Consider the following 14,698-nt stretch of genomic DNA (forward strand, 5'->3'; position numbering starts at 1 on the left):
TTTCATTGTGGATCTACATGAAATATATATATATACAGTGGTCCCCCGATTCACGCGGTCAATTGAACCCGCGGAGTAGCGTGTAAAACAAGAAACGCGTAAATGGAATAACAGAACATATGGGATTAATTGAAATAGAGACCGGGCCGACTCCCAAACTCCACTTTTTCCGACACAATACCTACGTTGTAGTAAAAATAACATCTTAATTTTATGATGGTATGCAGACACAATTAATATTTAAGAGAAATACAGTCGCCAGGTTAATGTCCATTCAAATAATGGACTCAACTCTCCCCCTCTTCCCACATTCGCTGGCTCCTCCCTCTCTGAGAAATGTCTGGGTGAAAACACTAGATTTTAAGGTATAGTAATAAATAATACCTCAGACTAAAGTTAGGATAATATAATTGACATTGCTGGATTCCTTGCAAGGCCAGGAATATTTTGAATATAAACGTCATATATTTTGCACAAAAGATAAAATTTTGGCTCTTTGTAATAAAATTCTTACATTAGATCTAAAATTTGTATGTCTAATGCAAATTCCATGATGTTTATATTTAAAATAATCACAATCTTATAAGAATTCCAGCAATGTAAATTATATTCTGGCTGGGTAATTTGTATGAATTTTATGAGCTAAAACAAATATCTTCAGTAAATAAACAAATTATACTTCACCTGCATAAATGAGTAAATTCACCGCGTAAATCGGGCAACCCGGTTCTGGCAAGGTACAGCGTAAATGACCAAACGCGTAAACGACGAGAACCACGGAAATCGAGGTTCAACTGTGTGTATATATATATATATATATATATATATATATATATATATATACACACACAGTGGTCCCTCGGTTAACGAACACAATTCGTTCCACAGAGTTGTTCGTTAACCGAATCCATTGTTACAATGGGATATTGGGTAATTGGTTCCAGCTCACAGAAAAGTACACACAAAGTAAAAAAAAATGCAGTAAAGTACACTTACTTTGAGGTGTGTATGTAGAAGGCCCTGGTTGATGATGATGATGATGGGAATTAGAAGTGGGGGTGGAGGAGGAGAAGGGAGAAGAGAAGGAAGTGGGGATGGAGGAGAAATCACCTTTCAGGGGACCCATGCTTTGATGCAGTAATTTCACCAATAAAATTTTAAGTTCACTAGGTGTAATTCAAGATTATTTTATTTATATCAACACTGCACTGTGCTATATATTATCAATATGTTAACTAAATTTCAAAATGACCAATAATTTTAATGTAAAAATACAAAAATATTCAAGACACCAACAAAATCGATGTTCACTCCACTGTCAACAAAGCCAAACTGACGCCTGGTGGCTGAGTCAAGCGGCTGATGGGTGCACAAAAAACTAGTTCCCTGTACTGCATATATTATCAATATGTTAACTAAATGTTAAAATTACTAATAATTGTAATATAAAAAATGCAAAAATATTAAAGAGCACAACTTTCTTGAAAATTATTCCACTGGAAACGAATGTAAACATAGAACAGATTACTGAATTGGCAGACTAGCCCATCAGCTGATGCTCACAACAAGATTTGTTGTTTGTAAGGATTTCGTTATTCGAAGTTTTGTTCGTTAACCAAATTGAAGATCCTTATGGGAGGTAATTTGTTAACCGAAATTTCATTAATCGAACCGTTCGTTAACCGAGGGACCACTGTATATATATAAAATGCATTACCTTATGAGAAAAAAATATTCCTTATGTAACAAAAAAAATCAATGTACTGTACTGTATTGTATTTAATTTTCAATGTATAAAATTTTTCATTTTATACAGAATTTCTCTTCATTCCCCAAGTAACTTTCACATTGTACCTTCCTTTCTGCGCACATTCTTTCTGTTACCTATCCATAGAAAAGACTTAGCTCACTTCTTAAAAGATCTAACAATAATGCAAAAAGAACTTCTTTCAACAAATTCTAAAACTGTTTATAAAAATATTCCAACAAGACCTTACTCTGAAACACAGTATAACATCTCTTCTGTTTGCTGATAACTCTTAAAGTGTTGGATGTCCTCAGAAAAAAAGAAGTGAATTTACATCCCCTCTACTTGACCAAATACAGAAACTTATCACTTCACTGAGGATAATGCTAAGCCTTCAGAATTCATTTGATGTTGCCTTGTACCATCTACTCTTAACTAAAAGCAAAATTTGCTTAATTAAATAAAAAGGAAATTCTTAATACTGTATAGATAAAGTACAATTTGTTCAGCTTTACACTAACGCTGTTCTGCCATGTAGTCTTAGGATATAAGATATTATGGTGCAGTACAGTATAGGAAAGAAAATTAAAAAGCAGACCTACTGATGTTCCTAATTGTAAGGCCTTTCTTCTGTAAAGGCTAATGGAAGGCAGAGTGTACTAATATATTCAAAAGCATATTCAGAAAATGGACAGAACACAAACAGTGCTGACAGCTTAGAACAAGGTTAAACTAAATGTCATATAAAGTTTATAACAGAAAAACTGAAAAACATTAACCATGCTCAACAAACACAAAAAAATCTCAGAATATAACAACTTTGGTGAGAAAAGCACAACTTTTATTTTACCTTGTCCACCAGGGTACATGCATCGGAAGATTCGGCCAAACTCTTCAGCTTGAATACGTCCTGCTGGGGTTAGCTCTCCTCCCCACTTGAGGATGAGAACCAAAGATGGTTCCCTCGGAGAATCACCTAAGCAACACAGCAGTAATTAGCCAATCTTTCAGTCATTACATAAGCAATCAAAATGTATACTGTACTACATAAATCTTTTACATATTATATGAAATATTATATGAAATATTATAACAATACTGTATATTACAGTAGTACACTATGTATGGAAAATTGAAACTACTGTACAGTACAGTAAAAAACTTCTGGAAAAAGACTATGGAGTGATGAAAATAACAAAAAAGTAGGAAAAAGGTCTACATCTAGCAAAAGAATCCATAAATTAGGGAGAATAGTCTGCAATGGCTAAAGACGAGGATGGAAATTATCTCAATTAATCAATTTCTAATGCAATACTTGAAATATTCAAGCACAGTGGAATGTGGGGGATCTCTCAAAAAGATATATGGTTATCATACTTAGGTAAACATACAGCAAACTTGCTACAGAAGCAGTGTGATACAGGTATCCACTGTATAAGAAGGGATTGTGTTCCACAAAATCCATTTAAGAAAAAATAAATAAATGCATATCAAATGGTGAAACCCATGTTTGATTATGGGTTATATTCCCGGGAGGAAAATGTTGGTCAACTGGGGGTTTTCCACACAAAGTTCCCCAATTTATGTCCTGTAAAGATAATAGTATAGAATAAATACAATGAACATTATAGGGTACAAGTACAGTAGACTAGAAATGTGTCTACACACACTGGTGGCCATCTTAACAGTGTGGCATCTAAAAGTTTTCATAAGAGAAAAGAAAAAAAAAATAAATTGTGATTACCGTATTATTTGTTAAAGCAATTTACATTTCTAAAAAGAAAAAAGGGGTGTCAAAATATGATCTTTATGCTTGCTTATGTATAAAGAAATTGTTAAATTGTGACTATTTTCACACGCATACATATAAAGAGGGGAGTGTCTGTACTTGTAACTATATACCCGTACTTTTTTGGGGGGCATATATCTAGGCGTCATAAGAAGATAGTTACCAGTGATTGTAATCATCCTATACTTTATAGGATAAGTTGAAGCATGGTGACAAATTAATAGTCTTTCAGAAACCACACAGAGTTCTCATACTTACCGTAGTCATTCATTGAAAACTCATTATAAATTATTAAAATATTTACCAGGATGTATTAAAATTGATCTAGTTATCATAAAAGTAAAGCAGTTAGTTTTTGTTTCTACTAAAACATAAAATATCCGTGTGCAGTACAGTACTGTAAAGTACAGGGTGTAAGATATGTAAAAAGACAAGACTTATCAGTACAAGTAAGTTATAATAACAAGAAAATGGATTTAAACACACTTATAAAAACTACCCACTAATTCAAGCAACCCTTGTTCGTTTAATCAAAATTTTCGCGAAATCAAGCTCTTCGTCAACTAAGTACAGCTTCTCCCCGACTTACGACGGGGCTAGGGACCCAAATCCAGGTCGTAAGTCGAAATGGTCGTAAGTTGAAAATGCTTAAATAATACATAGAAAATCTAAAATGGGTGTCTCTTTTTCTTCTCAGCACCAACTCTTACTTTTAAGCTTGCCAGCCATTTTAAAGTGAATTACAAAACAAAAATTGTCAGTACACAGCGCAATCACTGACATTGGGATTCAAAAATACGTAATTTGACAAAATTTTGGTACTACTGAGGCGGTCGTATGTCCGGGTGACGGTAAGTCGAGTAGGTCGTAAGTCGGGGAGGAGCTGTATACACTGGAGCACCTTAGCTTTTGTCTTTATTCAAGACATCTTCAGAGGCAACTGAATTTACAGGGATGGAATGTCAGGTCACCCTTTCTTGGGTGGGGGATTAGTGGATCTCATGACCTGAAGATGTCTTGAATAAAGACAAAAGCTAAGTTATTTGGGGGGAGATCTGAACTGACCAGATGCAATGTCAAGTGGAGTTAGGGTGGTGGATTAGTGGTCTCTTATTACTGACCTTCTGATGGAATGTCAGGTCACTCTTTCTTGGGTGGGGGATTAGTGGGTCTCATGACCTGAAGATGTCTTGAATAAATACGAAAGCCAAAGTATTTTTAGGGAGATTGTGATAAGTATAAATACAAATGAGCAAATTTGTATTCCTTCAACATTATGTTACATAACTTTTAAAATATGGAGTGAAAAAGCAGAAAGGTGAGGATGATAGAGAGATGCATGTTGTTTTAATTCCTATGTGTGTGTGTGTGTGTGTGTGTGTGTGTGTGTGTGTGTGTCAGCAACACACCTCAACATAAGAACATAAGAAAATGAGGAGTCTGCAATAGGCTGGTTGGTCTGTGCATGGCAGCTCCTGTCGGGAGTTACTACCACTCTTTATCGTCCATGAATCTATCTAGCCTCCTTTTAAAACTTTGCAGCATCCCAGCACTTACTACAAAGTTCCACTCGTCTACCACCCTATCTGTGAACCAGTTTCTTCCTATCTCCCTCCTAAACCTAAACTTATCCAACTTAAATCCGTTGCTACGAGTTTTATCCTGCTCGAATATTATAAGAACTTTATCTATATCTCCTTTATTGATTCCTTTCATTCACTTAAATACTTCTATCATATCTCCCCGCACTCTTTGTCTTTCTAGGGAGTGCAAGATTAGTTTCTTTAATCTATCTTGATAGGGAAGGTTTCTAAGTCCCGGAATCATTTTCTTCATTCTTCGCTGCACCGCCTCCAGTGAATTGATATCCATTCTATAATAAGGGCACCAGAACTGAACAGCATAATCGAGGTGCGGCCTGACTAGCTCAAGATATAATTGCAATATGACCTCCCCACTCTTATTACTTACACTTCTAGATATAAAACCTAATACTCTGTTTGCCTTATTACGAACATTAACGCACTGTTTTCTAGGCCAAAGGTCTAGGCTTACGAGTACCCCTAGGTCTCTTTCACAGGTCGACTTCTCTATTTCGATGTTGTTAAGGCTGTATACATTAACAGTATTTGTTCTTCCAATATTAAGTATGCTGCACATGCTGGTGTTGAATTTCATTTGCCATTTTTCTGACCACTTCAGCAGTTTATTTAAATCCTCCTGTAGTGCATTTGCATCCTGCCCTGAATTAATCTGCCGCCCTATTTTGGTGTCAACCGCAAACTTGCTTATGTCACTGCTGATCCCAGTATCTAGATCATTTATGTAGATTATGAACAATAGTGGGCCCAGTACCGACCCCTGGGGAACCCCACTAGTTACACAGCCCCATTCAGATTTAAAACCATCTACGCTGACCCTCTGTGTTCTATCGGTGAGCCATGATTTTATCCAATTTAAAACTTTCCCCTCGATACCATGAGCCTTAACTTTTCTCAGAAGCCTCTGATGCGGTACTCTGTCAAATGCTTTGCTACAGTCTAAGTAAATAACATCGTAATTTTCGTGAGGAGTGGGAAGGGGACGGGGGGAGCAGTGTGGGGGATCTTGGCTTGCTGTCTCTGTCCCATGCATAGTGACAAGATTACTAAATGGCAACATAGTATTTTTTTTATTTAATATTAATATTTTTATTTATTCCTCACATTTACTGGTGCAGTATATATTATTTTATGTAGAGTTGGCGTCACTCCTGCATTTACCACTTAGCATTGCTAATCCTCTCTCTCCTAGAGGTGAGAATAAGAAGCATTGGCTAGTGAGTGGGAGGAAGAGGGGACGGGTGTGTCTGAGTAGCTAGGTGGCTTTCTGTAGGGAGGGCCTGGTAATGGGGGGGGGTGAGAAGGGAAAGATTAGAATGCAGAATAATGGTTTGAAAATACTGTACAGTACTGACAGGGTTTCCTCAGCTGAGTGTAATCATCTAATGCTGGCCAGATGAAAATAATAAAATTACAATAGGATGGGAAGGGGGTAAAATCATGATAAAGAAATGTTGGAAGGGGTGAGTGAAGATAAACACCCATCATGACAAACAAATAAAGACAATGGCGATGCATTGTTGTTGGAACAAAAAATGTTATTTTGAACTTTTCATTAGCAAGTGGACCTCCTGCAAGTGTTTTAGTCATGTTAATAGATGATAATGATAATAAATTGGGGTAAATAACCCCAAAAAGTAAAGCGAGGCAAGTACACACAGACATCGGCTATTTAAAACAGAGGCCACCATGATGTTACCAATAGGAAAACAATGAGGCCTGTCAAACCCGCCTGGTTAAAAAACAACCAGTTTTCAGGTATATCCAGTTTCCTGGAAGCTGGATAAATGGTCTGGTACCTGTAATCCATAAAGCTGAACCAACCCACAGTTGACATGAGCAATAACAGTGTCATACCTTCTTCACTACTGGAACGTCGCTTCCATCCTCGAGGTTGATATTTTAACTGCACTTTCCGATTGATTCCTGAGAAGTGCCCATACCTGCCAGAGAAGGAATTTTTTTTTATATATCTAGTCATAAAAATATACGCATCAGGCATAACTCATAAATTCAGTACAGACTAAATCAAAGAATTAAGATATAAACATTTCATGATACAGAAATCAATCTTCAGCATAAATAAATTCATAATTTAAGGTTTTCATTGTGTGATTGATAGAAAGTGCACATGTGTGATTTGAGATTGTCATTGGGACTCTTACCACTTGTATTTAAAAAGTCTCTCTCTCTCTCTCTCTCTCTCTCTCTCTCTCTCTCTCTCTCTCTCTCTCTCTCTCTCTCTCACACACACACACACACACACAGAACAAAAATACAAATACAAACCAAAAAAAGTCATATATTTACACAAAACTACAAACATGTGCTGTATAAGAAAAAATATATGAGAGAAAGAGAAAAAAATTGCAAGGTGGCAATCCCCGTGGGAAGGTTAATTTAGCTGGGGGTGCTAAATTGGCTGGTGGCCAACTCAGCACAGGACTACATCCATATCTTATAGGATGGAAAGGTAGAGTACCTCCAACTGAGCTATGGAACCTTCACTGAGTCATGGCAAAGACACTAAAATATGACATATTTACACATCATCAGTTAATCATGGCTAACCAACACAAGTGTGGAAAATGGCCATAAAACATTCGATGACGATGCAAATGACTAAAATAATCAAATGAGTCTCTCTCACTCTACTACAGTACTAGAATTCTGGCACCCTTTAACATAAATGAACAAAATGACAAAAAGAAAGACCAGTACAGTACTTTCTCAGTCCTCTCATCCTCTTGCCAATACTTTATACCCAACCCCCCAGAAAAAAGATGCACTGTATAGGAAATCAGTGCAATTGAAGTTCATGTTTATACAAATTTACAATTACAGTACGTACATCTGTACCATCCATATGAACAATATTATCTAAAACTGAATGCAAACCTGCAAACCAATACTATATACTATATGTATAATATTTTCCTCTTGTAATATACTTGATTGCTCCAAGCAGAATATGGCTTCACAGTGTATATAGTATCATGTCTTTGACAATTTCCCATCACCTTCTGCTTGACAATATTCAATCATAATCATTATGACAACTTCCCCTATCAATGTTTAACCCTTTAGATGCACTGTTCAACTGTAGTCAAACAACAACAGCTACAAATGTTAATAAATGCAGTGCTTGACTTTTGTCCACTTCTTTCAAAACACACGGCACTTCACCCCCTCTCCTGCCTTGCAGACAACAGCATTGGTAGCTGTTGCTGCATGGTGGTGACTCAGCAGACCACTGAGTAATAAGACTGAGAAAAACACTCTGTTTTACTTACTGTAAGGGTGGCAGAACCCATCATCAATTAAGTTTTTAAATAAATTTGAAAGGGTCGAGTTAATGTACATGGCTTAAGCATATACTGTACACCTGCCATTGATCCTGACACACATCATATGCCAATTAGAATGTTACCACTTGTACAGTGAATAAACAAGATGGCACCTCAGCTACAGAACACAATTCACCTCACAAAAAGAAAGTAATGTTATATCAAGAAGTCTCATGAAAGTATTAAGCAACGTATGAAAAAAAAATGTAAGTAATTACTGACTCATAAGGGGCCCAGTAGAGTGTAGGCAACAATGATACTGTAGTAGGTCTAAGGCAAAGAAAATGTGAGAAAGGAAGTCTGTGACCAAACTGATATGCGAGGGGTTTGAGTGAAGCAAACCAACTCTTGGGTTCACTATACAGTATCAGGGTTGGAGTTTGCTTATTAGACCTAGGTTTGGTTTAAGTGTATATGCATCTGTTTATGCATTATTGCACTGATCTGACAAGAGAATATCCCTTTATCCAGAATGTAGAGTCCCCTGAGCATGGCCAGAGAGTATTCTGGGGGAATAATCTTGAATGATACCTGTTGATTAATGTGTAGGCCATGAAAAGGATTCTGACAAGTTCTGAAAGAAAGAATAATCACCTGGCAAAAACCAAAACATTAACAGAACAATATATATAAAATAGTAAAATGACACAAGCGATAAATACAGTATGCCTGTACAGTACAGTACTGCACTTGATTCTGTGAACAGGCAACTGTGTAAAAGAGAGAAGCATCATAGAAAGTTGGATTGATTTCCTTTGAAGTCTGAAGGCATTCACTACTCTACCAAAATATTGTACTTACAAGACAAAATCTTTGTAATTTATTTTGAAACCACCAGAGACATATTTCAACATCATATTTTTTTCATAAATGATGGACTACAACATGAGGGAGTAGACACCATGTAGTTTCCAGTTGGATACATTATTATCAATGTAGTATAATCAGAAACTATTCTCTTAATATATTTTACATCTATTTTTTCTATCTTAAGTAAATGGCAAAACTATGAGTAAACATATTATATACAATATATAAAATCTGACATCAATCAAACTATAATACGAAATACATACAGAAAGCTTGGTGCATATCATGCATAGTTTTTGCTCTCAACATACTGTAATGGCATTCATGCTACAGAGTTAACTGAAATACTGTATATATGTGAAATCCCAAATAATGTATTTCTATACAAAAATAAACTCATATTATAATGAAAACATTCTATACTTTTTATTTGTTATCATTGGTGCTACTGTCAAAGCCCTTTCATATGCCAATTTTCATCATTTCTACTGTATATCAATCATCAGAAGCATGTACAGTCTCGTTCAAGATTCTTCGAACACTGCTGGAGACAGCTGGCAACTCAAGGCCGTTTGTTTACCATAGTACGAAGTATAATATAATACGAAACAACAAAGCCCAACCCGTAAATTAAGCAACAGGAAACTAAGTAACCAATCACCGACCACTTTTGCATTTATTCATGATTTTTACAATGTACTAATGAAAACAAACGGCCATGAGTTGCCAGCTGTCTCCAGCAGTGATGGAAGAATCTTAACCAAAACTGTACAAGTACTTGGCATATATCTGTGCTGAACTGCACATAGTAGCTGTTGTGTTTAAAGGAATTGGAGCCAACATTCCATTATGACAGAATTATCTACAGTAATGAAAGGAGTGAAACTCTCTTCACATATTCCATTATTCTGGATTTTTACTGAGCAAAGAACTAATGTATAGCATAACTAAGAAAAACATACATAAAAAAATCATCTGAATACTAAGCACAAATACAGGATTCATGCATCACCAAGCAGTATTAAAATAAATTAATGCATACCTGTAGGACTTGTAAAGTACAGTGATACAGTATCTCCGTTAGCCGGAACAATTGGTGCAGAGCACTTACAGGAATGAGAGATTTCCGGGGCAACGAGACGACTCTCTCAAAGCCGGGAAAAAAATCCCTCATCCCTGGAATTTTCCGGGTAACAGAAATTGTTCTCAGAAGTTCCAGAAATTGCCCATTACATCATCTCTTGAACCCACAAAAACGTCCACCATCCCCAGAATTTTCCAAGAAAATTTCAATTCCGGCTATAGGAGAGTTCCAGGTTTGAGGGATTCTGGCTAACGGAGATATTACTTCTACAAGTGATATCTCCGTTAGTCAGAACAATTGGTGCAGAGCACTTCCGGGAATGAGAAATTTCAAGGAAATGAGATGACTCTTTCAAACCCTGAAAAAATCCCCCTCCTCGGAATTCTTCCTGGTACTGTACTGGGAAAAGTTTGTAGGAATTTTCCGGAAATTGTACCTTATTTCATCCCCAGAATTTGTTCCCAGCCATGGGAAAAAAATTGGAGAGAGAGCTTCTGGAATTTTCTCTGAATTTTCCAAAATTACATACTGTATTATTTCATACTCGGAATTTGTTTACAGACCTGGAAAAAAGTTTTAGGAGAGTTTCCAGAAATTTGCTTAAATTTTTTATAAAATGCGCCTGATTTTCAACCTCGTTAAATCATTCCCAACCCGGAACTGAGAGAAATTTTACGGAAAAATTCCGTGCAAATTTCAACTCCGGCTCTTGAAGAGTTCTGTATTACTCATCACATTCTTATTTACAAATTACTGATCCACTGAAACTGTTTCTATGGTACAGGGTATTGTACAGTACTACATTCCATGACACTAATAAATTGTCCTTATATATTAAAGAAGATAGCCACAGTACAAAAGGAGAGTCCATAATCTAGATGGAACTCAACCATACATAAGACTAGACCATCTGAATTCTTTTAACTGGTGAGCCAACAAGCCTTCATAAGGCACTGTAGATGGCTTCCTCCATTAATTGAATCTAGTGCCCAAATGATTGTGCTCTATATATCTTCAAATAGTGTGAACATTTTCACCTATCCAACTACAGTATTTATCAGGGCTAGTAAAACAGTCACTCCCAAATTGTCAATGAACGGAAAACTATCCAAAAGAAAACATGTTTCCTTAACTATCAACAGAAAATTTAAATAATAAATCTACTTGAATGAGGTGTGATATGATATAAAACACATGGTATAGGGACTAGTAGTGCAAGATATAAACAAACAAAGAGAAATTGACAACATTCAAAACGAATACGTACATCTGACCGGACTAAAAGTCATGACAGTAGGATGATTACTAAAGCTCCTAAACTTAACCTGTAAGATAAAGCTTTATTTAGATCGTTTATGGCCAAGAGATCTGAAGGTATTCCTAGGGCTGGTCCTATGGTAATACAAAAGGCTAGACATTTCTGTAAACAACAAATGGGAATAACTGAAACGTGGAACTCTTCTAATGGTTGGTTAACAAGATTTAAGCACGGGCATGGTATCCCAAAACCTTGGTTAACAAGTGAGGCTAAGTCTGCTGATGTTGAGGCAGCTGAGTAATAAGTTCATATATTTAATGTTCTAGTCAGAAAGCGTGATTTATCCCCCGAGCAGATGATGACAGATCACCTTGGCTGGAGGTGATGTGAGTAGTGTTCTTAGTTTCAAAGTCAGTAAAGATGGATTAACAATGCTTACAGTACTTGTGTGAATGCTTACAGAGTATAGCTAGCATTTTTCTGGATATATATCTATGGGTTTAGACAACCAGAAAAATGCGTTGATCTGAAATAGCTTCAATTCCCTACTGTAGTGTATTATTTTTATTTTTTTAATTTTAGACTTGCCAGCCTTTTCCCACTACTCCACAATGTAATTGAATCAAATGCAGATGCAGACTCTCAGTTCACACCAAATGATGTGACATCCCCATAAACACCTGACACCAAGCTCTTCTATCTAACATTGTTACTTCCTGGACTTCTGCTCCTCTCACTTCTAGTACTATACTGTACTGTACTTCTTTTACCACCTTTTTTATTTCCATATGAGTGACAGAAATGATCTGCATGGAGAAATACATAGGAGTAAATAGGATCCACGGAAGAAGGCACATTAAAAACTAGACATGAGAGAGGAGTTGACAGAGAGCCAACCAGGGTTTGTCCTGATATTAACCCTTAAGCCCCGGGTTAGGGTCCTGCTGGCAGTACCCACCCCTTCCCCCCGTGGGGATAAATCGAGAAAAAATCAACCTTTCCAAAAATAATAATAATAATAAAAAAAAATATGGCGGGAATAGGCGGACGTTCTGGAACGATACCTGGGGCGCGCTGGTCGGACATTCTGGAACGTCACCAGAGTCTTAAGGGTTAAGCACAAAAGTGGTAAAAAAAAAGCACGATTTGGAGGGAAATGAGAGGAAGGAAGACCAATATGGAATAATAACAACACAGTACAAGTCAAACCACTGTAATCTGCCACCCTCAAGACGTGAGTAGTGCCAGTCCATAGAAACATTACTGTACAGTACAAAATGAAGTAAATAATACAGAAATAATCGGCCCATCATGGAAGCCTGGCAAACCCACCTACAGGTTAGACTTATATTTCCAATATATTAATAGTGTATCTGCTGTGTTTGTATTGAAAACTGTGTGAACAACATATGTAAGGCCCATGTGGCTTACGTAGCTAGTGATGAGAGTGTTACCACCATTTACGGGTCTCTATTAAAGCTATATAAAAGGAGAAATTTGAGCTAATTGAAACCACATAACACAAACAGAACACCGAGAGCCAAGACAGGCAGACACCTACAAGCTTTGTACGAGAGCAAGAAACATGGATGCTAACCTCATCAAGCAGTTTCATTAACTAAGGCCACAGGGCTGCATTAGAAGGTTTGACTTTCTGTATACTGTCTTCATAACCATAACTGCTAATACCGTATTTTACAGCAAATACGACACACTTTTTTGTCTGAAAAATGGCTAAAAAAATCAGCCTGCATCCTATATGTGAAGTTGAACTCTCCTGTAAGATAATGAATCCTCCAGTTGTTGTCTCTAGTAGGCTAAATTCTACATAATCCAACTCCAGAATTAAAAATATGTTTTTGCTTACTTAAACACAATATTATTATTTTTAATTAATTCTAAAATAATTATTGTAAATATAAAAGTTCGATTTATGACTACTGTACTGATGATGATAACCTGAGACGTACGGCAGTCACCCAACTCTTCAGAGGTAGCTAAGCAGTAACCGTTTCTGAACTCTTACAAACATTACAATCTATTAATGCCATACAGTACCTGCATCATTTATTTTTAAATCTACAAACACCTGACGCAAATGAAGATTTACATAAGTCAACCCTCACTTTACGCGGTCAATATAACCCACAGGGTACCGCGGAAAGTGAGAAACGCGTAAAGTGAACAACATAACATATGGGATTAATTGAAATAGAGACCGGGCCGACCCCCAAACTCCACTTTTTGACGACACACAACTATGTTGTAGTAAAAATTTTATCTTAACTTTATGATGGTAGGCACAAACAATTAATATAGAAGAAGTTTGGTTAGGAAAAATAAAGGTTAAGTTAGGAAAAATAAAGGTTAAGTTAGGAAAAATAAAGGTTAAGTCAGGAAAAATAAAGGTTTGGTTAGGAAAACTAAAAGTTAGGTTGAACACTTACGTTAGTAGAAGAGATGGGTCGGCATACGGGGATGGAGGCTGGTTCCGAGGCAGAGGGAAGGCTACTGGCCCTCAGGTGAGTCACCATCACTGTCATCCACACTTGTCAGGGCCTCCCTGACAAATCCCTCAAAGTCATCTTCACTGTCTCTACCTCTGTCACTATCACTGGCTTGGGCTGGCTGTGGTGGGTTGCGGGCGAAGAACTCTGTTATGCTTTGCTGACGGCTGGTGTTTATGTTGTCGTGATAAACCTTGAAGTAAGGCTCCATAGTCTGCAACAGCTGGGTAGTGAAGATTTCATACCTGTTTGCGTCATGGTCGTCAGAAAGGAGGAACTTGATTTTCTCGACACACTCGATGGCACCCCTAACATTACTATGGGATAAGCGGTGTTCTTCTTGGGATGACGCACCACCTGCCTCTTCACTGACGTCATCATCATCTAACCATCTCGTCGGTAGTCACATCAGGATCCCTTATCACCTCCAGGATGTCGTTGGTGGTCTCGGAGAAGCCTGCAGCTGTAACACTCTGCGCAGCTTCTCTGGCAAGGTCCACTGCTACTGCAACAGTTTGAACCTCACCAGTCACAGATTGACTCTGCCTTATGCCT

General features: G+C 37.1%; 1 protein-coding gene across 10 annotated transcripts in view; it reads right to left on the reverse strand.

Moving 5' to 3' along the window:
- LOC121879334 (inositol hexakisphosphate and diphosphoinositol-pentakisphosphate kinase 2-like) overlaps positions 1-14,698 on the reverse strand; it is a 299,526-nt gene that overhangs the window by 90,860 nt on the left and 193,968 nt on the right. For all 10 annotated transcript variants that reach the window (XM_042385999.1, XM_042385963.1, XM_042385957.1 and 7 more), the window contains 2 exons: positions 6,995-7,080; positions 2,598-2,723 (listed from right to left, as the gene is read on the reverse strand). In XM_042385999.1, coding sequence (XP_042241933.1) covers positions 2,598-2,723; positions 6,995-7,080 — 212 coding nt within the window. The remainder of the gene's footprint in view (positions 1-2,597; positions 2,724-6,994; positions 7,081-14,698) is intronic.

This window comes from Homarus americanus, unplaced genomic scaffold, assembly GCF_018991925.1.
Source record: "Homarus americanus isolate GMGI-L3 unplaced genomic scaffold, GMGI_Hamer_2.0 scaffold15169, whole genome shotgun sequence".
NCBI lineage: Eukaryota > Metazoa > Arthropoda > Malacostraca > Decapoda > Nephropidae > Homarus > Homarus americanus.